Source organism: Lachnellula hyalina (assembly GCF_007821495.1).
Source record: "Lachnellula hyalina strain CBS 185.66 chromosome Unknown contig00003, whole genome shotgun sequence".
Classification (NCBI taxonomy): Eukaryota; Fungi; Ascomycota; class Leotiomycetes; order Helotiales; family Lachnaceae; genus Lachnellula; species Lachnellula hyalina.
In genome coordinates, this window is record NW_022157117.1 from 304,442 (window position 1) to 328,497 (window position 24,056).

A 24,056-nucleotide genomic window follows, 5' to 3' on the forward strand; every position below is an offset into this window, starting at 1 on the left:
GACGATTATAGGAGTGGTGGTTAGGCCTAGATGCCTAGTGTGAGGGGAATGCTACTGTAGTTCGAGAGGGGTCTTTAAGGCTCTGGCCGAGTCGCCGACAAGTGTCAAACTTAAGATTTGGCTTATCTTTTGAAAAATACTCCGTACTAAAGTAAAGGGCCAATTATGTATGCACGATTCCATCAATGCACGCTAAGATGTGGAGAGTATCAGAACTGAGAAAGGTGCGGGCAAGTTCTATCTACACCGCTGGAGTGGACTATGAAATGATTTCCCGTGCAAGTGTACACTGCAGGAACAGCAAGCCAAATTACTACGGGTAGCAGATGTCAGTTGACTAGGATGGAACATATGCATAGCCGAAGGATTTTCTGATGGGGAATCTCAAACTGATCAACAATGCAAGTGTGGTGCGTTCCTTAGGATGGGCAGACCACCTCCGATTCGTGGTGGATTGGTTTGGATTGTGGGGGGGGGATCGGCAGGTCTTTTGCTACGTTTGGAGTGCTTAAAGAGGGGGATTTGCTGTAAATATGGAAAGGGGAATTTTCGCACATTGTTTCTTTCCTTTAAACTTTACTTTCCACCGAATTCCATATTCAAATAACAAGATGGCCGCTACCCCTGCAACCTTGCCCGTTCTGAAGTCAATTGAAGACTTTATAGAGGGTTCTTATGATTACATTGTTGTTGGAGGTGGAAATGCTGGTTCGCTTTCTCAATACGCAAATCTTAATAAAGCTGTCACTAATACTGTCCAGGACTTACTCTTGCTGGCCGTCTATCAGAGGACCCAAGCATCAGCATTGCTGTAATCGAGGCAGGTGGCGCTAAGATTGGAGATCCTGGAGTGCTGACGCCAGGTGAGTCTCTGATGCGAATCCCCGCTAGAATATTTGCAAGGCAAAATATTCCACTAAGCTTGAGAGTTCGAGGCTTCAGAGCTCTGGCACCTCTACTCCGTAAGATTTTTGAAGACGGTACTAATCCTAATTCCCCGACTATCAGCCGCTTTCCCAAGTCTGTTCGGGAAGCCGGAATATGACTGGGATTTCCACACCTTGCCGCAGGTAAATCCCCTTGGCGTCCATTTTACGGAGTAGCACAGCTCTAATCCTAGCAGGCAGGTACCAATGGGACTAAACATAGTTGGGCGAGGGGAAAGCTCCTTGGGGGGACTAGCGCTATAAACTATATGATGTACGCACGGGGACAGGTTGAAGAGTTCAACGACTGGAACAGAATTGCAGGTGTTAAGAACTGGGGCTGGGACGGCATTAAACCATACTTTTCAAAGTGTGAGTCTTTTGACAAAAGAATATCTCCGGAAGATAAAGACAGCAAGGACTATTCCCACTTGGAAGAGCACCACAACTATGATGGTCCTATCAAGACAAGTTATGCAAGCTTCCGATCAAGTTCTGAGAGAGCTTACCATGAAGCCGCCATCAACTGTGGTTTCAAAGTCCCTGTAGATGCTTGGAGTGGTGTTAACCATGGCATTGTAAGTAGTCGTGCACATTTGCTACTTCTCTTGCTCTTATCTTGAGGCTTTTCTAACTTCGATTGTCAATAGGGCGCCAATTTATCAACCATCGACCGTAGCGGGCCCGGAACTCGAAGCTACGCAGTGACAGGCTATTTGGTTCCCAATGGCCAACGACCAAACCTCGCTGTCTTGACTGATGCTCATGTGGAGAAAGTCATCTTTGAGAAAGGCACCGATGGAACTCAAGTCGCTAAAGGGGTTGCTTTCTCCCATGGTGGAAAGTCCTACACACTACTCCACAAAGGCGCAACTATCCTCTCCGCAGGTGCAGTAATGACGCCCCAGATCCTCGAGCTTTCCGGTATTGGATCGAAGTCAGTCCTGGACAAGGCAGGTGTTGAATGCCTAATCGACAATCCAAGAGTTGGCGATGTTGAAGATCACATTATGAGTGGCATTACTTACAATCTGGTCGACGGAGAATTTTCGCTTGATCATGTCAACACTCCTGAAGTCTTTACCAAATTAGCCAAGCAATATGCAGCTGGCGAAGGCGGTCCCTTGGCTCACGGTGTTTCAAACAGCGGGTTTCTCTCTCTTTTCGATGTCAGCACCGAGGAGGAAAGAAAGAACATTTACGAACTGGTCGAAACGCACAAGAAGACACTCACAAACGACTTCGACCGCAAGCGCGAAGATATGCTCTTGGCTCGGTTGAAAGATCCCAAAGCTGCCATATTGCAATTTATTTCCCTCAACGTAAACATCGACTTTGGTGCTAGACACGACATGAGTATTTTCCTGGGACAATCTGTCGGCACAACCCGATGGTCGACATGTGTTGGTCTGCACCACTGCTTTTCTCGTGGGTCGATTCACATCACATCCTCGGACCCGAAAAGCCCTCCAGCCATCGATGCTGCAATCCTTGACCACCCTGTCGACGAGTTGCTCATGTCATTTGGCGTACGTCTCATAGATAAAATACTCAATACGTCCCCGATGAAGGAGAAGCTCGCGAGCCGTGTCCGTCCTACCCCAGAGGTTGATTTGAGCGATACCGAACAAGCTGTCAAGTATATCAAGGGCCATACAGGCACCGAATTCCACCCAATTGCAGGTGCAAGTCTGGGATTGGTGGTAGATGATGAACTGAATGTTAAGGGGGTGAAGGGTTTGAAGGTTTGCGATTCTAGTATCATTCCATTGCATATAAGTGGAAACACTCAGGGGATATGTTATGCCATGGGAGAGAAAGCTGCGGATATGCTCAAAGAGGACAGAAGAGCGGCGGCTACCACTAAGAAATTGGGAGAATTGACTTTGTAGGCTGGATCTACGGGCATGGCTTACTATTGAAATGGTCCTTCATGGAGGGGTTTTGACATGAAGATCAGCCTTTTCTTGTACGGAGCCTCATCTGCAAAAGAAAGGGGGTGAATTTGTTCCCAAGCGAAGGGGATTCGTTCATGTAGAATCCAATTCTCAGAAGTGTTTACGAATCAACCCTTGCTCTACACTATTGAATGGAGGCTGACTTAATGCCGAGTCTCGGATGAAAGGGTATGTCTGTGTCACCTAACCATGTCGCCGGGGAAGTCTTGAAGGTAAGAAAAGCAGCTGATGTGTTTGAATTCGATCATCTAATCTTCCCACGACCAGAGAAGTCGTCGTGAATATGCGGGTACCGGTATCTTGTGAGTTTCGTAACATTCCCCCGTGACAAAAACATGGCGGGTATTAACTTTTGCGGGGTGATTAATGCCGTACACCGTTGAAGGGTGTCAAAGCGATGATTGAAATAACCGTTTTTGACGTACCCGGCGCCCTAGTCTGAGTAAATATAGCTTGAAGATGTTTTACTTCGTTCCAGAAAAATCCGAAGTAAAACCCATGCATACTCTAGTAGGTACGAGTACGAAGGTACTATACTTTGTAGGTAGATATAGACTAGCTGCTGTTTGAAACTTTGTTACCAGGGGGTTTTGCAGACATTTGTCTGATTGGCTAAAGGCCTGTTACCAACAAGCCCCTGTTACCAACAAACCCTGTTGACAATGAACCCTGTTAACAATGAACCCTGTTAACAATGAGCCCACTACCAAGGTTATCCCCTGACGTGTACGTTAGTGATAAATTTTTGAGTCAGCATCTCCGTACGAGTACGGCGACGTCCGTATACGGGGGGTAGGGGGACGAGGTAAAGCTTAAGTCCCACATATGCGCTTCAAATTGAGGATTCCGAGAAGTCCGAGGTATCTATGATAACGCAATTTATTTCGCAGCATCTGTATGCAGAGGTGTAGATCTGTGATCTTCTGAATCATGGTATCTGGAACAATTATTCATAGGATCCGAATTGAAGAGGTGGAAAGACACTCTACGGTCTATCCCTTGGCCTAAGGCCTGTGCCCACTTTAAACACCCAAATTCGACTATTCGACACTAAAGAGGGTCTGACACTTTATGCTACAGTATAGTATGCTAAAATCTTATTTATGGACTGATCCTGTGCTGTAGACTATAAGTAAGGATCTGGCCTTATAGAAACAGCCGACTTCATTATGAAAATTATACAAATAAGGTAACTACATGCTATTTCCAAGGCAGTTAGAGCTAAACAGCCCCTCTAATATTCTATAGCTAGTTTTAGTACTTGAGATTTTCTATTTTCTACCCTTATTTAAACTATATCTATATCATATATAGCTATATATATAGCCTTTGTTATATTATATAGGAAATAATTTAGGTACATATGTAACATTGCAGACATAATTATCTAACATTATAAACCCGGATTCATAACATAGGGATTCTATAGCAGCCTAATTTCAGTAAAATCTTTTAGGAAGTGGGCCAATCCTGCTCCTTCTTTAAATCGTTCGGCAGTTAAGATTTTTTGAGGTGGCGGAGGTGCAGCCTCGAAGGATTATATAGTACGTCGTAGTCTCCTTTCACTCCTTGTCCCTACTTAGTGACCCACAATAAATGTTAAATCATGTACGAAGCTTGGTCTTCTTGAAAACTCCTTATACAGCCGATTCCCCTCTCCTGAATCAATGTTAAACCTCCTCAGGTCTACATGAAGTGTAGGATCATATACAACCGAAAAGCTGAATGCCGGCCTTTAAATCTTCCGTAAGCCATATCTTATATTTATAGTCAGGTTTAGGGTAAATATTAGTCTCCATATGGCCCTCAGTGTAGCGAATCACTTATTAACTCCCCATATGTTTACTGTGGCGTAAAGGATAATTAACATTTATCAAGCGTTAGGGGGAAAGGTTAACTCCTTGCACTTGCTCAATTACCTTCCAGAAACATCTGTTAGGCCCGGCAAGAGCTGCAATAATAATCACTCGAGGCTGCGCCTCCGTCTCCGTGCTTAAGAAAATTGGGCTTGAATCCAAGAAATGGGTTTCGCATTCGGAGGTTGGTTTGCCTCAGCCACGTTATCGTATCCATCGTAACTGTCAAGTGAGGGGTTTAGTCCCCTACTCCCTACGCCGCCTACGGGAGCTTCGGGTGGTAGTGGGAAGGGCAAAGGGGGAAGGGCAAAGGGCGGAAAACCGTGCTTGGACTACTTCCCGAGGCAGAGCGGGGAGGGCACGTTTATTGCATAATTGAGATTTTCGAACGTGCGACGATTTGTCTGACCTGTGGCATCATCTACCACCAGGAGGTCAATTCAGAGACTATTGATTGCTTGATGGAAAGGTAGGAGCTCTGAACCCCTATCTTTACTCCTATAATGACGAATTAATGCTCGTTTGACGCGGTAAGCTCTTCAAAGCACTTGGCCTCTTTAGTTAGCTTATTTGTTGTGGGACACAAGTTAGTTTGTCGGGATCTGGTGTAGGCCAACTAGCAATATTGCTGCATCTTGCTTAATTTTTCATGGATATTCATTATTACACTAATGCGGATATTGGGAAAGGAGATCTCCATCCGAAAACGTGGAAAACTAGGTTTATGCCATGTGGAAATTGATTTAACAACCCTGCTGACATGCTTATCATTTTGATAAGCAAGCCACTTACCGCCCCTCACCCATACAGGCCTTCGGATCTGGAATGATATATATATCAAAGGGACCTTCTCCTCAGTCCCCAAGTCATTCACTCATTCATGATTTCGATCCTCTGACCTTATACACTCTTTATTATACTAATATAATTCAAGATGGTTTCCCGAACTATCTGCAACGCCCTCCTGGCGACCACATTTGTTGGAATCCAAGCCGTAACTGCCTCTCCATTGGCAGTCGAAATTGACCTTGACCTTGGCCTCTTGGAAATCGACATTGCTATTAATACCGCCACAATTGGTACTCCTGATGTACCAGGGGAATACGATTATGTCGTTGTTGGAGGCGGTACCGCTGGTCTTGCCATAGCAGCTCGTCTCTCAGAATCGTACAACGTTGCAGTCATCGAAGCAGGAACCTACTACGAGACTATCAACAACCAGAGCACAGTTCCGGAATACTTCGAGAAATTCATCTCTATGAAACTAGACAATTCGACATGGGCTCCAACAGATTGGGGTTTCACTACCACCAACCAGACAGCTCTTGGTGGCCAGGAATACCACTACAGTAGAGCAAAGACTCTTGGTGGCTGGTTGGTTAACTCTCAATAATCTTTTGGCTAGATGCTGACTCAATCCTAGTTCAGCTTACAATGCCATGCTTTACCAACGTGGTAGTGCGGGATCTTATGATAAGTGGGCTGATATCCTTGACGATGAAGACTACAAATGGGACAACTTTGAACCATACTTCGCTAAGAGTGTCAACTTCTCAATCCAAGCCCGTCCCGACAATTCAACTATCCCTGCACAAGAAGAGGGCGCCTTCATTGCGACTGGTGGACCCCTCCACGTTGCATACCCGGAATATGCCACACCCTTTGGGTCGTGGACGTAAGTCACATCCGCCGTCTTGACTTCTATGTTTCCCGAGGTTTTCGTGAGACACTTGCTAACTCATCTCTAAAGTAAATTGGCCATGGCTGAAGCTGGACTGGAAGAGCAACTTGGATTCTCAGGCGGTGTTCTCAATGGGTCTCAATTCTGTCCCCAAACAGCCAATCCATACACTGGTGAACGTGACTCTTCCCAGACCTCTTTCTTGAACGCCGCCGTCGAGGCTGGACAGACTATCACGGTCTACAACGGCACCCTGGCCCAAAAGATCAACTTTGACTCGGACAAGAAAGCTACCAGCGTCACGGTATCTACCAGCGGCGGCTGCTCGTACGAAATCTCGGCCAAGCAAGAAATTATTGTATCCGCCGGTGCATTCCAATCCCCTCAGCTTCTGATGGTCTCCGGTGTTGGCCCAGCTGCCACCCTTGAGGAGTTCGATATTGATGTCGTTTCTGATCTCGCTGGTGTCGGACAAAACATGTGGGACCACATCTTTTACGGAATGGTCTGGCCAGTTGCGATGGAGACCCGTCAACGACTTCTTGAACCAGCGTACCTGGAAGAAGCAGTTGCCAGTTACCATGAATCGCCAACCAACATTTTGTCCTCCAACGTCTTTGATTACCTAGCGTGGGAGAAGCTTGTAAACCGCACCGGGCTCAGCGCAGCGACTGAGGCGGAGTTGGCCTATTTCCCAGCCGACTGGCCCGAACTCGAGTTCATCTCTGGATCTCTGGACAACGCGGCTCTCCCATCCACTTACAGAGATTATACTACCATGATCCCTGCCTTGGCTGCCCCGACGTCTCGCGGAAACATCACTATTTCCTCAGCATCCATGGAAGACCAACCGCTGATCAACCCTAACTGGTTTGGCACTGAAACAGATCGCGAAATGGCTGTTGCATCTCTCAAGCGTGTCCGTGAATTCATGGCCACCGATGCTGTTCAGGGAGCCCTTCTTGGTCCGGAAATCGCGCCTGGCGCTGATGTCCAAAGTGATGAGGACATCCTCGCATTCATCATGGGCTCTTTCTCCACTGTTTTCCACGCTGCTTGCACTTGTAAGTCCTTACGTCTACCTTTCTCTATTGTAGAAAACTAACATTTTCAGGCGCAATGGGACTATCATCCGACCCTATGGCCGTGCTTGACAGCAAGGCTAGAGTGTATGGTGTCTCCGGTCTCCGTGTTGTTGACTCCTCTGCCTTCCCCATCCTTCCACCAGGACACCCAATGTCGACAATTTGTAAGCACACACCCACGCCCCAATCATAATTCAAAACGTACTAATCTCTCGATTTTAGATGCCCTTGCTGAGAAGATCGCCGATGATATCAAGAACGGCAACTAAGGAGATGTACCATCTACCCAGACGACCTCCGAAGCCACTTCGCACCTACGTTTTCAACGAAGTGTGTTGGAAATTCCCTCATAATAATAGATGTTTCCTTCTCTCCAATCCTGTACAGACAGTCACCAAGATATCAACGTTGTATTCCTTTAGTTGATATATCAAGCCGTATTCACTGCTGTCAAAACTCCCATCAGCAACCCTTTGTCGATTCTTGTTCAGTGTCTAGCATAGCGACGGTATAAAAAGTATAATGTAATTCATAATCAAATAATCTTCTCAAGTTATTAACCTGTCCTACTGCCTACTCATTAAGGTATTAGACCCTTTTCTCTGCCTTTTCCGTGTGGTTTTGTAGAGATATTTTAAACTCTACTGGTCTAACAAGGTCTTGAAATTTATGAATAAATGACACTTATTAGTACAGTAGGGATCTGGTGTAATAATTTCGAACTTGCTAGTATGACTTGATCTTAGTTCTAGCCAGTATTGCTTGATTATTTTAGGTAGAGGGGGAAGACGTAAAGAGGGAACGCTTGTTTACTTAACTATGCTAAGCTAAGTCATAGGAAATATGAAGTTCTATTTTATGACCACTATATATCCTAATACTACCAACATCTCTTTTAGGCTTCAAGTTGCCTCCGTTAGGATATAGGATATAGCATAATTTACTACTAGAAGACTAAAGACTCAAGTGTAGTCTTCATCATTTATAACTTTACGGGTGCGGGTGTAATAGTTTGTCATATTTACATGCGCTGGAGTTTCTTTCGCCTTATAGAAGCAGGATGTCAATTCCCATCTTACCCAATACTGCCCTCCAATTAACAACCATATCTCCTTCTCCATTATCCCTAGCTTCTTCCTTTCGTTTTGACCATACAGCCTCAACTAACTCTCGGACATCCCCACGACTCCTTACACCCATCATATCCGCTCTATCCATCCATGCCCTGGCACTCCATTTATGTTCTTCCAGATATACTTCAACAGCAACAATGAATACTGGCCATAGTGTTATATATCTGCCTCCCATTTGCCGATACATAGCAACATAATGAAATAACGCATCGAGATGTGGAATCAATATGCGAGGTGTGGAGTCGATGATGCGTCGGTGGGAATGGACCAGAACAGCGACCTTGAAAATTTTGTGGTGCAGCTGGACTAGGCCATGGTTGGGAGTTCGCGCGCTTCAGGCAAGGTGTACATCCGGGGAGGGCTTCATTACACTGCCAGAAAATATGTCAAAAGAGACAATGAGGGGCATTACTGATGGGATGATGAGCTACCTACTTTTACTTTCCGAGAACGGCAGCTCCAGCAGCCCTGGAATAGTAAAGTGTCAGTCCATCAGGTTCGTTATTTATATATAAAATCAAATTGTAGCGAAATGTGATATGTACCGGGAGCTTACTTACCGTAAACGACTTCCCACGCCGAATCTTGCTAGCTAATGCAGAGTTATTCGAACGCTGGGCACAGGATGGGAGTCTTTCATAGTATTCCACAAACATGGTATCTGTCTGATAGAAACGAGGGGTGATTCAAGATAAGTACTAAAGCAGTGAAGTGTCAGAAGATACAATGATAAGTAAGTAGGAGGGGTTTAATAGAGAGGTATCAAATACAGAATAAGGATATGACAGCGAGAGTGTCGCCAATCCCTGCAGCCACGAGGTACTGACCAGCCAATCGAAAGAGTAGAAGACAAGAATACTGAATAGAAGCCGAAGCAGCAGCAAGAAATTAGAATGAGCATATCACAGCAAAACTAGACACTAAATATGTATTGATTTGTAAGATAAAGACTTTTTCAGCAATCGGAAATTTTTTAATCATACATTTCCACTATAAAAGAAGAGAACTTCCTCATCCCAAGTCATGACAGCTTTCACAGCCGGGAACAAACATCAATTCAACTTTCCACTTTTGCAAAATTTCGGAGTATCAAGGTCATCATGAGTATATAACTAAGTAACGATGAGCTCTAAGCCTCTGCAAAGAAGAATTTCTTCCCTTTCGGTGGTGACTTCATGACGGATGTAATAGTCAGAACGGAAGTAATATATCTCTGCACGGCTTCAGGAGAGAAGGTCTTGGACTGGACGTCTGGTCAAATGTATGTCGACACCTTTACGGTATTCTGGAAAACCAACATATGACTCCTCTCCACTCCACTCCAAGGAAATGGCTGACTCCAAACCCTCGGCTTCAGGTCCTCCCTAATAGGCCATGGTCACCCAGATGTGGAGCCCACCATTGCCGACTCCGCAGCCAACCTCGACCACTTGTACAGCGGCATGCTCTCGCCACCAGTCATCAGACTAGCCGAGACACTCACCAATATCTCGCCCACCGGCCTCGATAAAGCAATGTTCCTCAGCACCGGAGGCGAGAGCAACGAGTGCGCTATAAAGCTTGCGAAGATGTATACTGGCAAGTATGAGATTGTGGGCCGGGTGCCAGCTGGCATGGCTCGACGAGTGGTGCGAGGGGGGCACAGTATTATGCCGGGAGGAAGGGGTATGGTCCTGTGGTATGTCACGTCCTCAAGCTCACTCCAATTCCAATTCCACTTCCACCTCCACACATTTCCCCTTTCCAAATTGGAGTCGTACAACAGCTGACAGATACCAAACAGATGCCGGGAATGCACATGCTGCCATCGCCCGACTCCTACCGCTCCATATTCCGCATCTAAGACGGGACCTACGAGAGCTTACCTACGGCTGGACGCTAATTGACAAAGCATCCGCCGTGATCATGTAGCCGATCCTCAGCTCAGGCGGCATGATCCATATTCTAGCCGGGTATATGAGCGCCATGAAAGCAAGCTGTCACGCGCGCAATATGCTCCTCATCGTCGACGAAGCGCAGACAGCACTCGGTCGCGCCGGCGATCTGTTCGCGGTGCAGTACGAGGATGTCGTGCCGGATGTCTTGACGCTGAGCAAGACGCTGGGCAATGGCTTGCCGCTCAGTGCTGTGATTACGAGTCGTGAGATTGCGGATGTGGTGGGAGAGAGGGGGTTTATGTTCTATACTACGCATGCCTCCTCTGACAGCCGCTGTCGGCTCAGTCTTACAAATTGTTCCCAAGAACATCTAGCCGAGCGCTCTCGCGCTGCAGGTGCAAAACTGCGTGCTGGACTCCAACAGCTGATGGAGCGATATGGGTGTATCGGCGCCATCCGGGAAAGAGCATTGATGGCTGGAATCGAGATTGTGAAAGACTGGGAGACGAAGGAACTAGCCTTTGAATTTGAGAAGAATCTGAGTGCTAGGATGATGGAACTGGGGCTTTCGGCAACTATTTCGACGAGAACGTCTTTGGTAATATCAGGATAGCGCCTCCCCTGATAATCTCGGACGAGGAGATGGAGATTAGGTTAGCTATTTTTGAGGAGGCGTTGAGGACAACCGAGGGTTCGATGCCACTATACTGAGTGAGGGATCAAGGATGTTGGTGCAGCATCTGAATTAAGAAGCTCTGGGAAGGACATCAGGGAGTAGAAGATGGTGAATTGATCATTGTATTCTGCAAAAAGAAAACAAACTTGTGCTTCAGCGTATGTGAATAAATAATAGACAATTGTCAGAAAGTTCGTAGACGTGTTTTGCCTACGAAGCGCTGAAATTGACACGTGCGCAGCCGTTAAACGCGTTTTGCTGAGTTGAGTTTACCTAGATGGAACTGAAAATTGTCAGTATCATCTGAAATCAGAACAAATTTTGTATAATACAATGTTCAATTTTACATCCCTACTATAGAATTTACAACTCCCCATCGACATCATCCATCTCCTGCTTGCTACTCTTCCCCCTCGACTGCTCTGCCGCAATTTCATCTGCGGTCGGAGGTCCTCTTCTGACCTTGTTGGCGGCGGCTTTTTTGTCTTCCGCAGTCTCTGGGCTCCCAAGTCCGGGGGGTGGGAGCCAGGTTATGTGCCCGGTTTTGGCGGCCTCGAGACGTCTTCCCTGGCCTTCTTGACCGGCGCGTCCGAGGACACCGGCTATGACTTGTATGCAGCGTAAACTTTGACAGGATTGTTAGTATATAGGAAATGAATTATACGAGATACGAGGACGTACCTGTCATCGTTTGCCGGAATAGGATACGTGACCCAAGTAGGATCGGCGTCCGTATCTATGACTCCAATCGTAGGAATATTGTTGAGCCCACACTCATGCAACATGATATAGTTCTCCAATGGATTCATACAGACCACCAAATCCGGCTTCAACGCCTTCCAATCCCCAATTTTATCCTCAAACCCAGACGTGATGTCAACATCATCCTTATCCACAACCTTGATATCGCACCTTGCAAGAATCTGGTCCCCATTCGTGATACTCCCTGGAATCCACTTTTCAAATAAGTGACAACCCTTACTTAACCGTGCCGCCTTCACAATAGCAGGACCTTGTCCAGCCCTCGTGCCAACAAACAAGATCAGACCACCATGATAGGCTACACCTTCGACGACTTTCGCAGCACGACGTAAATGCGCGGCGGTTTCTTCAAGACTGATTATGTGAATACCCTGCCGGATACCAAAGATATATCTCTGATTTGCTGGATTCCATAAGCTGGTACTATGACCCAAGTGGCTCTGGCTGGCCATCAACAGCTCCAGCGTCACATCCGCGGGCTTCGGCGGATTGCGCACAAGCGCGTCTGGCACATATCCTTTCTCAACAGCAGAGCCTAGTTTCCCGGTGCGTTTATTGAGTCGTTGCTGGGAATCGTAGTCTGTTTTGATGCTGTCTAAGGACTCGCCGGCGTCGGAGGGCGGCACAAAAGTTTTAGTGAGGTTGAGTTGGTTGATACTGGCTTCGATAGAGTGCGTTTCTTTGAGGTGGTTATGGACTGAGTGGGATAGGGCATCGGTTTCGTGGGTGAGGGTGTCAGTGGTCATGGAGCGTAGGAAGGATCTTCGTAAAGGGGCAGCAAGGGCGCTCCGGCCTTGGGAGTATCAATTAGCAAGGGATATAATAGACATAAGGTGGAGAGTATGCTTACCATGCCGTATAGCTACATTTCGTAATATCATCGTTGTTGGGGAGCTGGCATGTCGTCCGTTCTTTGCATCAACTTTTTTGAAGCTTCCCGAGTTGATATTACGCTAGAGTACACGCTAATCCATTTTAGGGACTGGGGTACATCTTCAAAAGTATACAAGCTACACAGCGATACTGCTATCATGAGCTAATTTTATATTAAATATTGGTTTAATCGAGTGAAGTTAAATTAAAACATCAATATCAATAATGCACCACTGCAGAATGAATCAGATGCTGCAAGTATCACTGTACAGACATATATTTACAAGAACAAATGTACCAAAACACGCTTTGCAGCCACTCTATCTTCATCCCGTGGTATTATCGGCTCGTAGCACGAGTCAAAGCAAAAACGCCAACAATGACAACAGCAAGGGTCACAATCGCGCCGGGCAATAACAACTCGTTCGGAACACCAGCAATCACTTGCTCTTCCGGTGACGGTTTGGGGGCAGTCTTTCTTGATTTCGACCTAATGGGCGCTTCCTCTTCGCTCTCATCATCCTCATCAGATATAACTCTTCTTCTCTCCCGGATGGTAGATACAGTTGGTGGCGTTGGTGCTTGGGAGATGACGGGCTGGGGGTCGAGAGTAGCGGAGATCGGTGGCTTTTCAGGATCGTGGACGAACAGGTCGACCTTCTCTCGGTGCCCCTGTCTTGCGATTACAATAGCTTCTAAGAGATCTTGGTCCGTGGTGATAGACACGGTATCACCCTCATCGTCCAAATAGCTGAGAGCAAAGCCAGAGCTACCCAGCTTGCCGTCTTCAAAGGTTGCAGCGCCTCCAACAGCATCAATCTCAGATCCGAGCTTCGCGATGACAGCAGTGATCAGCTCCGCCATACCGTGCTTCGCAATGACCTGCAGTCTATGCACTCGGCCACTGGGAGCCTTAAATTTGAATGGGAACGGAATTTCCTCTGACGGGATGTCCGCTGGTCGGCTCACTACCGAGTGCTGCGGAGAATCACCTCCTACATGTGATGCAGAGTCACCTGGAGCAACACTTGCATCGAGTATCCGTTCATGACCTCGGGACATGTCGGGCGACATCATCGACCTGTGAGTCGTATGGTGGTGACTACCTTCCCCAGATATCATTGACTCCGTTTCGTTGTCCAGGGACAGCCAAAACTTGTTCCACGCGGGGCCTTCACTGTCACCTGTTGACATGGTGTTAATTTGCTCCAAAGTGGCATACGTTAGTTTGAGAACATCCACCATTCCCACAATCTCCCCCCCCTCGTTCATCACAGGAAGGTTCAAGTAATGACCATCTGCGCCCAGTCAGCTAGGGATCAATAGAAACAGTTTTTGTGACTTACCATGCATCTTTCGCAGTGCTGACTGAATGCTCATATCCATAGGGGCAAAGTCTGGGTGTGGGGTCATAACACGAACAACACTGCAATTTGCGGGATCTAATCCGGGAGCAATGACACGCAAGACAACATCTTTACTGGTAAAGATACCCGTAATGGATCCTTGATCCTGGACAAGAAGAGCAGTTGTGTGGTGCTCTTTCATCATAGCAGCGGCCTCCTTCACGGAGGTCCGTACAGTGACAGTGACTGGTGGTTTTCCGTCCAGAACAGATTCCAAAGTAGGCCCAGACATCTTGGATCGTAGAGCCTCGACGTACTGGATGATCTGCTGCGGCTGACTCGATCCCAGTTCTGATTGAACACCCTCTAAAGCGTCGTAGAGCTTCCTTGAAGAACTATAAGCCCTTTCCAGCTTTTCCATAGCATCGTAAAAGCATTTGGTGATATCAAGAATACCCGAGATATCTTGGTTCTCGTCCATGACTGGCAAATGCCGAAACCCCTTCCTGACCATCAAGTCTAATGCATCGGTTGCACTTGTATCTGTCCTGGCGCACAAAGGATTCTTGGTCATGATTTCTGAGATCATGACACTGCTGGCCTTGATTCCTGCTCCAACTACTCGAAAAGCAAGATCTTTAGCAGTAAATATACCAGCAATACGGTCATCGTCATCGGTAACTAGTACGCAGTCCTCCCTCTTTGCTGCCATCAGTTGTGCAGCCTCCGCAACCGTTGTATTGGGCTTGATTTGGAGAGCCTGGCTAGGCCTTAGGGCGAGAACCGTTCCTGGGGGAGCCTTTCTTGTCTGTCGCGCTCGACCAGTGGCGTGCTTCTTCTTGCTCAGGTCCGTCTCTATTTTCTTTCGGATGGCCTGACGACCGATTAGCAAAGTCTCGGGACATTGATAAGAAGCATTAATGATATACCTCATCTCTTTTGGTTTGCTTCTGTCTGCTGGCGCTCATCGTAGATCCTCCGGCTTCACTCGGGGGTGTAGCAGCACTGCTGGTATGGGATTCCAAAGCTGGACGAGGGATGTTGGAGGCAGGACTGTTGGTGAACGCGGGTACTGTTCCGCGGGTCTGCCCACGAGTGGGAGTACCTCTCATAGTACCACTCATAGAAGCATTAGAAGCCATGGTATGCAAAAGGGAAGTAGGAGGTATGAAGACTCGAGAGCTGGAATGCTAAGCGCTGATTGAGGTTGTCTATTTCCAGAATTCCTTGAAGGAGCAGGGAAAGAGGGAGCTTTCTCGGTTCAAGCGCGTTGATTGGGGAACGTGCTATGTTTTCTTCGGCCTGTGCCGAGCATTGTATGGTGAAAAAAGCGGATTGTGGTGTGAAAAGCCGGTTGCTGGGCGGTTGCTATGCGTCGCGAGTTGTTGACTTTTGCAGCAATCGAGCGAGCTCTATCAGATCCAGATCACCAAACTCCAAACCGCAACTTCACAATTCCACAAAACATCTCCAGCTCTACAAGAACACAAAACACATCTACTCCCCTCTTTTGGCCTTGAAAACAATTACCAAGTAACACCTTTTTGTCTTCCAAAGCCCGAAGAGGGCCCCCAACTCTCTCGACCAAAGGCTCTGCACGAGTCAATAACTGCTGAGAGAGGTTCTAAAATCTCAACGCCCGGCCTAACGGCTTGCACTGCGTGAGGTGGGTTATTATACTTCTTTGAGACAGACTTCGAAAAAGTCTATATGCGACTGTATTTGCACGACTTCCCGCAAAATGAGTTCCGATATTGTCCAAAAAGAATGTCCTACTGATACTGCGACTTTCAATCACTTTTCTTCTACTTCATCTCATAATATCTTCAGCTAACTTTCTTCCAGTCTCGGAACCATAGGTTTGCTTAATTGCAATACTTTCAAACGACGAACGACTATTCCGAACTCTTCGAGCATTCATAATGCTGTCAAACCCACTTCACACTCGACAACGACAACACCGACGACAAAATTCGACACCAACGGCATTCGAGCCAGTGAAGGCAAGCAACCTGCCTAATATCCAAAGACATGGTCATAAACGTGGCATGAGCCTGGATCAACGACGACGACAAACACCCCCGCAGGAGCGTACGGTAAGTAACACTAACCAAGGATATCAAACGACACAACAGCATATATTGCGAGAAACGCAGCAGCAGAGACTGGTACGCCCGGGCCAGCAATTCAACTTTGACAATGACGAGAACTACCTAAGTTCACCAGCCGTCACTCCACAACGACAATTATTTGATGCTGGATGTATGAATTACGGGGAACGTGGAGCCAATTCCCCGTATTCCTCCTACTCCGGACCACTCAATACGATAATAAACGTCGACCCTAGCAACTTCAATGGGACCAACGACTTCAGTCTATTCTCACCTGGAGCTTTAACTCCTTCAGCCTTTTTAGACTTTTCTACTAGCTTGGAAAATCTCAATGACACTTCCAACGGCCAAGATGAAAGCAGAAGATCTTCGAACGCGAGAAGGATAAGTGGTGGTATCGTTGGTAGAGTTGCTCAATTTGAGAACCTAGCTATGCAGTCACTACAACGACCAATTACACCACCAAACCAGAATTTATCCAGTAAGTTAAATGTTCTTCTATCGCAGATATGCATACTTATTCAATTATCCAGACTATTTTCCACCTACTCCGATGGACACACCTCATGAACGGATGATCAAGCAAGAGCAAATGAACCATAGATTTCTGGATTCTTATGATACATCTATGGAGGAGACATTAAAACCTAAAGGCAACCGAAGAGCTCGAGCCGTATTCGAGGATATGAGAAAGGAAACAGAGACAAACCCCATTCCGAGCCCGCCTCGTACTGAACCAATGCCGACAGCAAACACCTTCGACTCTGCTCCCATGCCGACTGCTAACTTCATGAGCATGTCAAATCTCAATGTGGAATTCTTGAAGAACGAACAACAGCTTGACGATATCCAATTTTCACCAACCTCCGCGGATCTGTCTCCCACTATGTCGTACCCTTCGTCTCCAGAAGTTTCTCACATGCCACTGTTACATGACCCATTTCAGAACAAACCTAGATTAGATTGCTCTTCAGTGTACCCAGAGCCGCCAGAAGCACATGGTCCTCTGGCCAGTTCCCCTGCTTCAAGTTCGCCGCATCGACGATCAGAATCCGTTTCCAGCATGAACATTGAAGAGACTATCACCGATACCGGCATAACCATCGACCACATCGCAACTTACATTCAAGGGCCAGACCCGAGGGATGGGAAATGGGTTTGTCTTTTTCCGCAATGCAAAAAGCGATTCGGCCGGAAAGAGAATATCAAGTCACATGTCCAAACTCATCTTGGAGACAGACAATTCCAATGCCCACATTGCAGAAAGTGCTTTGTTCGTCAGCACGACCTCAAACGACATGCGAAAATTCACAGCGGCGTAAAGCCATATCCCTGCCAATGTGGAAACAGTTTTGCCCGTCATGATGCTCTTACTCGCCATCGACAACGTGGGATGTGCATTGGTGCGTTCGAAGGAGTAGTCAAGAAGACTGTTAAGCGTGGAAGACCTCGCAAGAATCGCCCAGACAACGAAGAACGAGTCAAGAAATCATCTCGCACTCGAAGCAAGAACAAAGCCATGTCCTCTGCGTCATCCACCACCGAATACTCGGACAGCAACGGTGGCAACTCCCCGCGTAGTGATAATGATATTCTCGACGACAAGCCATTTTCCGATTACGAATACACTCAAAGCTCTTCAGTCATGCCAACCAGCAGTTTTGATTACTCTCAAGTACAATCCCCCGTAGGAGATTGTGTTTCCCCTCAGGCAATGCAGAACACACCTTCTCCAGCCGCATTTAGTAGCCACTCACAATTCTCCCACCGAGGCCCGATATCTGAGAATATTTCTTCGCCGCCTCATTCTCCTGCAAAGAGCATTCACAGCGTGCACAGCTATCACTCTCCCCCTGGTCTCTGCGAGTCGTCATCTTCCCCCGCTCCCAGCAACCATTATTATGACCTCGACAACGTTTCCAATCATGGTGACGGGTTGACTGACGGGATGAGTCTGGCTAACATTTCTGAGCATGACGACGAGATGTTCCTCCAGGCATTCGCAGCATCAAGTGCAAACGGGATGACACAGCTTGAGAGGGATCCAGATTTGCTGATGGGAAAGCTCGAGGATGCGTTTGGCGGTGCAGTGAATGAGGACCTCTTCAAAGATGACGGGGACCTGTTCTCCTTTGGGAGTCCCTGAATTTACGCACCTTTCTCACTCTTTCCTCTTAGGTTTCTGGGCATCTGAAACACCTGGAGAATTATCACGGCAAGGGCTAAAGGAAGGAAAATGGATGGAGTCATGTGGAGTTTTCATGGTATTGGTTTAGGCTGTATGAATATGGATTCTGGCAAAATGAACGGACCGGGATGGTATGGGCATTGTGCACGCGTTTGATTCCTCAGGCGTTGTTTATATGAGCGTTCTCTCTTAGGATGCACTGGCAGGACTGGTATCTATTATGATGATGAAGGATGTATGATGCGGGAGATGAATCTTAAGTAGTTGTCGCGAATACGAAAAGGCACCAGACGCTCTTTACCTGCGATGATTAGGCGGTCTAAGATATGCAAGTGACTTAACCTTTCTTTTCATTTCCCTTGACACGATATTCCTTGTATTCGTTTCCCGTCTGTTCTGGAGTTGGAAGACTGGCATTTGACTGGTATCCTTGCTTTGTGAATTGATCTAGGTCTAAATTCCAGAAGTCAATAGAGCCAAGTCGTGTCGTTCTTTGACAGATTCAATGTTCCATTTTGGAATAGCATCATCTCGTCCCGCCTCGCTAAACTCCTTTACCTTCCAAGGTTCTACCTATATAAAGCCATTCCATTTCCTCAATTCGCTTCATCTTCAACATCTCCCCAAAGCATCACCGAAATCTGAGAAAATACAGCACCCATTCATCAACATGTCTTCCAAACCCCTCGATAGCGCTCTGAATGTGAACCTCCGCCAACCTCACGACACTGCTCCCGGCGCATACAACACCATCGAAGCCCACGATGCAGACGGCCGAACCCTCACCATCTCCCTCCGTCGAACCATCCGCGTTCCCGACAATGGCAGTACATACAGCCTTCCACCTGATCTCGGCGCCTTCCCCATCTACAATGTCCTCGACCACCGGATCAAGCTTCCGTCTCATCTCGTTAAGAAGGGTGGCGCATTCATTCCCATCTACAGTTCGTCCTATCCATCGCACCCCAATTCTGTTCTTCGATTCAAGCAGCTAACAGGTGCAGAGCGTGAGGCAATGTGGATTCACTTCACTGCCACAAAGCCCTTCGCTGTCAAGGTTTATGTTGGGGGTGTCAATGCCATCTCGGGTGAATCGAAGGTTGTTACGGAAGTCACTGGGCAGCGCCGCAAGGAGGTAAGAAGCGATGGGAACTCTTCAAACATTTGTTCTACATAAATCAGAATATATCAAACTACTTTCCAATCGCTCATGGATTCCTGGTTTTGTTGGAAACACTGCTGACCTCCTCTTCAAAGCTATTGTCACAGAATAAATCTATTCAGGATTATGTTGTACCTCCTATGCAACAGTGGCTCGATGGAATCGCAAGCACCGATGGGAAAGTCCTACAGTTCGTTGCAGCTCCAGTCGGTAGTGGCTACAGGTAAGATTTCCTATCCCATTGACGGTTCCTCTCCTGGTGTGCTGGATTTCTTACAGCTCCTGAATTATTGCTGTCTCATCACCTTTTGTTTTGGAAGAAGTGACCCTAATCTGTTCTGTCCACAGTGTTGAAGCACAGGTCACTGGACAAGAATCCATCACCGGAATGCAGTTCGAGATTGTTCCTTCGAAATTGATCCCGCCACCACAACCCGAACGGGCCATCCTTTCCAAGCCCTTCAGAGCTCAGGTCCCAGTACCAGATATGCAAATCTTTGTGAAGACTCTCACAGGGTACATTATCACCATTACGTGTTCTCGCAACAACTATATCGATGAAATTAAGTCGCTCGTACAAGACCAAGAAGGTATTCCTACGGACCAGCAAAGACTCATATACGCGGGTAAACAGCTGGAGGACGGTGAGTGACTCTTCATATTCTATATGGCCCGATAATTTACTAACAGCACGTAGATCGGTTTCTATCGGACTATAGTATCTATCATGTAAGTATCTCTTATTCTGGACAAAAAGTGATCCCATCTTCAATATACCCAGCCGTTTGACACGGTCACAATCCACAAGAAATCCATAACAATGCTCACCTGATCACTGACCAGGCTTAGGAGGCCACGATTCGTCTTGTTCTTCGTCTTCGTGGAGGTGGGGAAGATCCTCAAAAGGTAATGGAACGGGAAACTGCAAAGGCGATGGAAATGGCAGTTGCGGCGGGCGGCTCCATCAAGCAAGTAATTGTTCAAGACCGATACTACGATGGCGATTGGGAAGCTGACAAAATGGTCATGTTTAACCTCCAACTTTTCAACGCGGCCACATTCGAGTCTCTAGGCATCCCAGTCCCTTCAACGCCAATCACGGCCAACACATATGCTCAGCACGGCTATCCATTTTTCAACCTCGAAGAAGAGTCAAGCGGCATCGCAGGTAGTTTCAAGCTCGATACCGTTGGTCAACTGGACAAGGCAGCGAATAAGAATCAAGCTTTGCATAAGGCGGAGGAAGGACTCAAGTTCCCGAATGTCAAGATAGGCGACCAGGTCTCCAGCAAGGACGACGATATTGAATTTGAAGACTCAAACGACAAGGAAGGCATCAATATAGAAGACTCTACGGATGGAGCAGAATTGTTCGATGATGACGAGGAAGAAGACGAAGATCCCGATCTCGATCTCACCCCGCAAACTTCATCTCAGAACTCTACACCAAGCCGCGTCAAACTTAATCTCGTCGACCAGAAGAGCATCTTCCTCCCCATCCGCTTGTTGAAGGTTGATTGCCAGAAGGCTGGAAACGGCGGGAAGGGCGAGAAAAAGCGCTCTTTCTATGAGAATTAGGAATGTTCTAATTGCTATGAGGATACGGAATTTGCTTGTGGAATTGGGCGTTTGGCTTCGATTACAGGGGAAATGAACAGGGGTTAGCTTAGAGGTCAGACTTCTCTGCTCCGCCTTCTCTAGTAGATATTTTATCGCAAATGAGAAATAGCTTTGCAAGTATTTTAGAAATCCAAAGATGATTGTGACTAGTAAGACTTGTAGTTTATATGGTTTGTGAGTCGCTGAATGATTATAAAGTTCTGCTAGATCAGATGGGGAGCCTCCTTCTACAGTTATCTGGAGCAAAGGAAACTTGGATTTGACGAAGTTATGAGAGCAAAGTGAGGTTATTTGGAGAATATCTCGCTTTGGGGAAGTGGGTCCGGGGAAGTGGCGCAAGTCCTATTGCGGCAAAAGACCCTCCATTTGTCGCTACCCCTTTAAGTAAAGCCTCGCTTAAAATATAGATGATTTGCAGTAGAAATAGAAGGACTGGGGTCTCGTACGTATATAGGCTTCAAGCTCTCCACATTCTTTTGAATTATCTGTAAGCTCTTTCTTCGAAGAGAATCGACATGTCTTTTGGTGCGCCAGAACTCAGCAAAAATGACAGTCTTGTCTTGTCCCAAATCTTCGACCCTCTTCTCCCTAGCTCTCTTTCCACCACGCCTCTCATCGATACCGATCTAATTACAACCCTGCCATGCATTCCACACGACCTCTTGCCCGTACTTCAATCGGTTGAGATTTCTGCCCTCGCGCCTCTCGATATTCCATCTCCATCTCTGCATCTTCTTCAACGTACCATCGATGAATTGACGGAGCTTATCGTTTTATGCCCAGATTATCCAAGTGCGTACAACAACCGGGCACAAGCGCTACGTTTGCTACACGGGGATAATATCTATAGTGCTTGCGTGAGAGGCAGCACTATGTGGCACGATCTTTGCACAGCCATTAAGCTTGCATCACCCCGTGAGCAGGGTGAGAGTGTTTGTGTACTCCAAGGGCAGATACTGGGGTCTGCGTACGCGCAGAGGGGTTATTTGACATGGAAAGCTGCGAATACCGGAGAGAAACGAGCAGAGGATGCGGAATTTCTGCTGCGAGAATTGAGCATGTCGATGAGCGGGCCGCTTGGAACTTTGATGGAGAGTGCACGGAGTGATTTAGAGATGGCGGGCAGGTATGGGTATGAGGAGGCTAGGAAACTGGCTGTGAGTGCGAATCCGTATGCAAGGCTTTGTGGAAATGTTGTGGAAGAAGCTTTGAGGGCGGAGATTAAAAAGATGAGTAGATAAACGTTCGGATGGCCGACGAAGCATGCTCTATATTGGTCATCAAAAAGGAACAGAAATAAGTAAGAACTTCATTTCTATTCTTCTCTACAGATTTCCTCGCTTGGATTGCTCCCGCTCGACAGCTTCAAAGAGAGCCTTGAAGTTTCCCGCTCCAAAACCATCGAAATTATTCCTTTGGATGATCTCTAAAAACACTGTCGGTCGGTCCATGAGAGGCTTAGTAAAAATCTGAAGGAGATATCCCCCCTCGTCAAAATCAACAAGAATCCCCAACTCCTGCAGTGCCTGTAGACTTTCATTAACCTCGACGCCTGAACTCTTCAGCCGAGTCCCGAGGTCGACATAGTATGCCGCGGGAACGGTGATGAACTGTACCCCACGCTCCTTTAAGCTTCCGACAATGCGCACAATATCTGTTGTTCGAAAGGCTAGGTGCTGGATACCGGCTCCATCAAAAAATTGCACGAACTCCTCGATTTGTGATTTTTTCTTGCCCGCAGCAGGTTCATTTATGGGCATTTTAACGACTCCGCTACCTGGGGATGCCATGACAATCGAGTTCATGGTTGAGTACTCTGTCATTAGGTTGCGGTCATCCACTGTCCAAAACCGACGAAAGCCCAGACATCGTTCATAACTGTAGCCTGGTCAGTAAGAGCCAGTAGATAGTCGGCAGGTCTCCTCACAAGTTACAAGTAGCTTCGAGGTTGCCCCAATCTTGATTGCCAACACAATGATCAATCTCTTCAAATTGAATTGTTGGGAGGAACTTCTCAATAGGATCATCCTCCGTCACGGTTTGAAAGCCAGGTAGAAACTTCCCGGAATAGCCTCGACGAGAGATAAAAGTATGTGTCGTATCTCCAAAAGCCTGGATGATAGCAGTTATTAGAATTCCATCGTCTGTTTCCACAGTTTTCGGGTCTTGAACGCTCTTTGCACCGGAAGATAAAGCCCTACTAAATAGAGCATGGACATCGTCGACCTCGAAAGCGACATCTTTGACAGCATCTCCGTGTCTTTCCAAGTGCGAGTGAATATCGCTCACGAGCTTCCTCTCAGCAGATGACACTGATGCATCATCCACAAGAGCAGAATTGCTTCGAATAGTGGACGTTAAAACGAACTTCACACGGTTGTTGCTTACAACATAGGAGGCAGTACAGCGGTAACCGGTCTCCAAGCCTTGATATGCGACTATTTTGAAGCCCATGCGGGTCACATACCACGAAGCGGCTTGTTTAGCATTGCCGACATACCAAGTTGCGTGGTCGTACCCTCGATAATTGTCCTGGTTTTCAAGTGAAGAGGCCGGCATATTTTCTAGCGTAGCTTTTGGTGCTATGAGTGATGATCGAGAGTAATATGAGCGTAATAGCCCAGGAAACTTCAATTTAGAATCAAAGGGGACACAAATACCAGTGCTCTTCTGAGAGGTAAGTGTACGTATTATCAAACCTTTTGCCTGATATGAGAACTTCTACACAGGTGCGAGATTGGTTCAAAGTAGTGAAGTTATGATACGTAGGGTGAGAACATCCCAGTCTTTTTATTTTGGAAA

The 24,056-nt window shown here is 47.0% G+C and overlaps 7 protein-coding genes across 7 annotated transcripts; 4 read left to right on the forward strand and 3 right to left on the reverse strand.

Moving 5' to 3' along the window:
• Nucleotides 1-611: 611 nt before the first annotated feature.
• On the forward strand, nt 612-2,818 carry citC_0 (Dehydrogenase; the record flags this gene model as incomplete). Its single annotated transcript, XM_031145819.1, has 5 exons — nt 612-708; nt 762-863; nt 1,009-1,070; nt 1,124-1,504; nt 1,577-2,818. The coding sequence occupies 5 exons, from the start codon at nt 612-614 to the stop codon at nt 2,816-2,818; spliced, it is 1,884 nt and encodes a 627-aa protein (XP_031009624.1).
• Nucleotides 2,819-9,814: 6,996 nt separating this feature from the next.
• dgdA (2,2-dialkylglycine decarboxylase) lies at nt 9,815-11,129 on the forward strand (the record flags this gene model as incomplete). The annotated part of the gene is given in 4 exon segments (XM_031145820.1): nt 9,815-9,900; nt 9,997-10,304; nt 10,423-10,538; nt 10,551-11,129. 4 exon segments carry the CDS (start codon nt 9,815-9,817, stop codon nt 11,127-11,129), a joined length of 1,089 nt encoding a protein of 362 aa, XP_031009623.1.
• A 426-nt stretch (nt 11,130-11,555) lies between these two features.
• Nucleotides 11,556-12,835, reverse strand: MRP4 (37S ribosomal protein, mitochondrial; the record flags this gene model as incomplete). The annotated part of the gene is made up of 3 exons (XM_031145821.1): nt 11,556-11,817; nt 11,874-12,747; nt 12,805-12,835. The coding sequence occupies 3 exons, from the start codon at nt 12,833-12,835 to the stop codon at nt 11,556-11,558; spliced, it is 1,167 nt and encodes a 388-aa protein (XP_031009653.1).
• Nucleotides 12,836-13,166: 331 nt separating this feature from the next.
• On the reverse strand, nt 13,167-15,315 carry mug70 (Meiotically up-regulated protein; the record flags this gene model as incomplete). The annotated part of the gene is made up of 3 exons (XM_031145822.1): nt 13,167-14,125; nt 14,174-15,047; nt 15,103-15,315. The coding sequence occupies 3 exons, from the start codon at nt 15,313-15,315 to the stop codon at nt 13,167-13,169; spliced, it is 2,046 nt and encodes a 681-aa protein (XP_031009625.1).
• A 780-nt stretch (nt 15,316-16,095) lies between these two features.
• ace2 (Metallothionein expression activator) lies at nt 16,096-18,430 on the forward strand (the record flags this gene model as incomplete). The annotated part of the gene is made up of 2 exons (XM_031145823.1): nt 16,096-16,765; nt 16,818-18,430. The coding sequence occupies 2 exons, from the start codon at nt 16,096-16,098 to the stop codon at nt 18,428-18,430; spliced, it is 2,283 nt and encodes a 760-aa protein (XP_031009627.1).
• Nucleotides 18,431-19,142: 712 nt separating this feature from the next.
• On the forward strand, nt 19,143-21,212 carry RPL40 (Ubiquitin-60S ribosomal protein L40; the record flags this gene model as incomplete). Its single annotated transcript, XM_031145824.1, has 6 exons — nt 19,143-19,416; nt 19,477-19,607; nt 19,742-19,857; nt 19,983-20,278; nt 20,332-20,363; nt 20,484-21,212. 6 exons carry the CDS (start codon nt 19,143-19,145, stop codon nt 21,210-21,212), a joined length of 1,578 nt encoding a protein of 525 aa, XP_031009626.1.
• A 1,367-nt stretch (nt 21,213-22,579) lies between these two features.
• On the reverse strand, nt 22,580-23,813 carry HPPD (4-hydroxyphenylpyruvate dioxygenase; the record flags this gene model as incomplete). Its single annotated transcript, XM_031145825.1, has 2 exons — nt 22,580-23,139; nt 23,189-23,813. The coding sequence occupies 2 exons, from the start codon at nt 23,811-23,813 to the stop codon at nt 22,580-22,582; spliced, it is 1,185 nt and encodes a 394-aa protein (XP_031009655.1).
• Between the last annotated feature and the right edge of the window lie 243 nt (nt 23,814-24,056).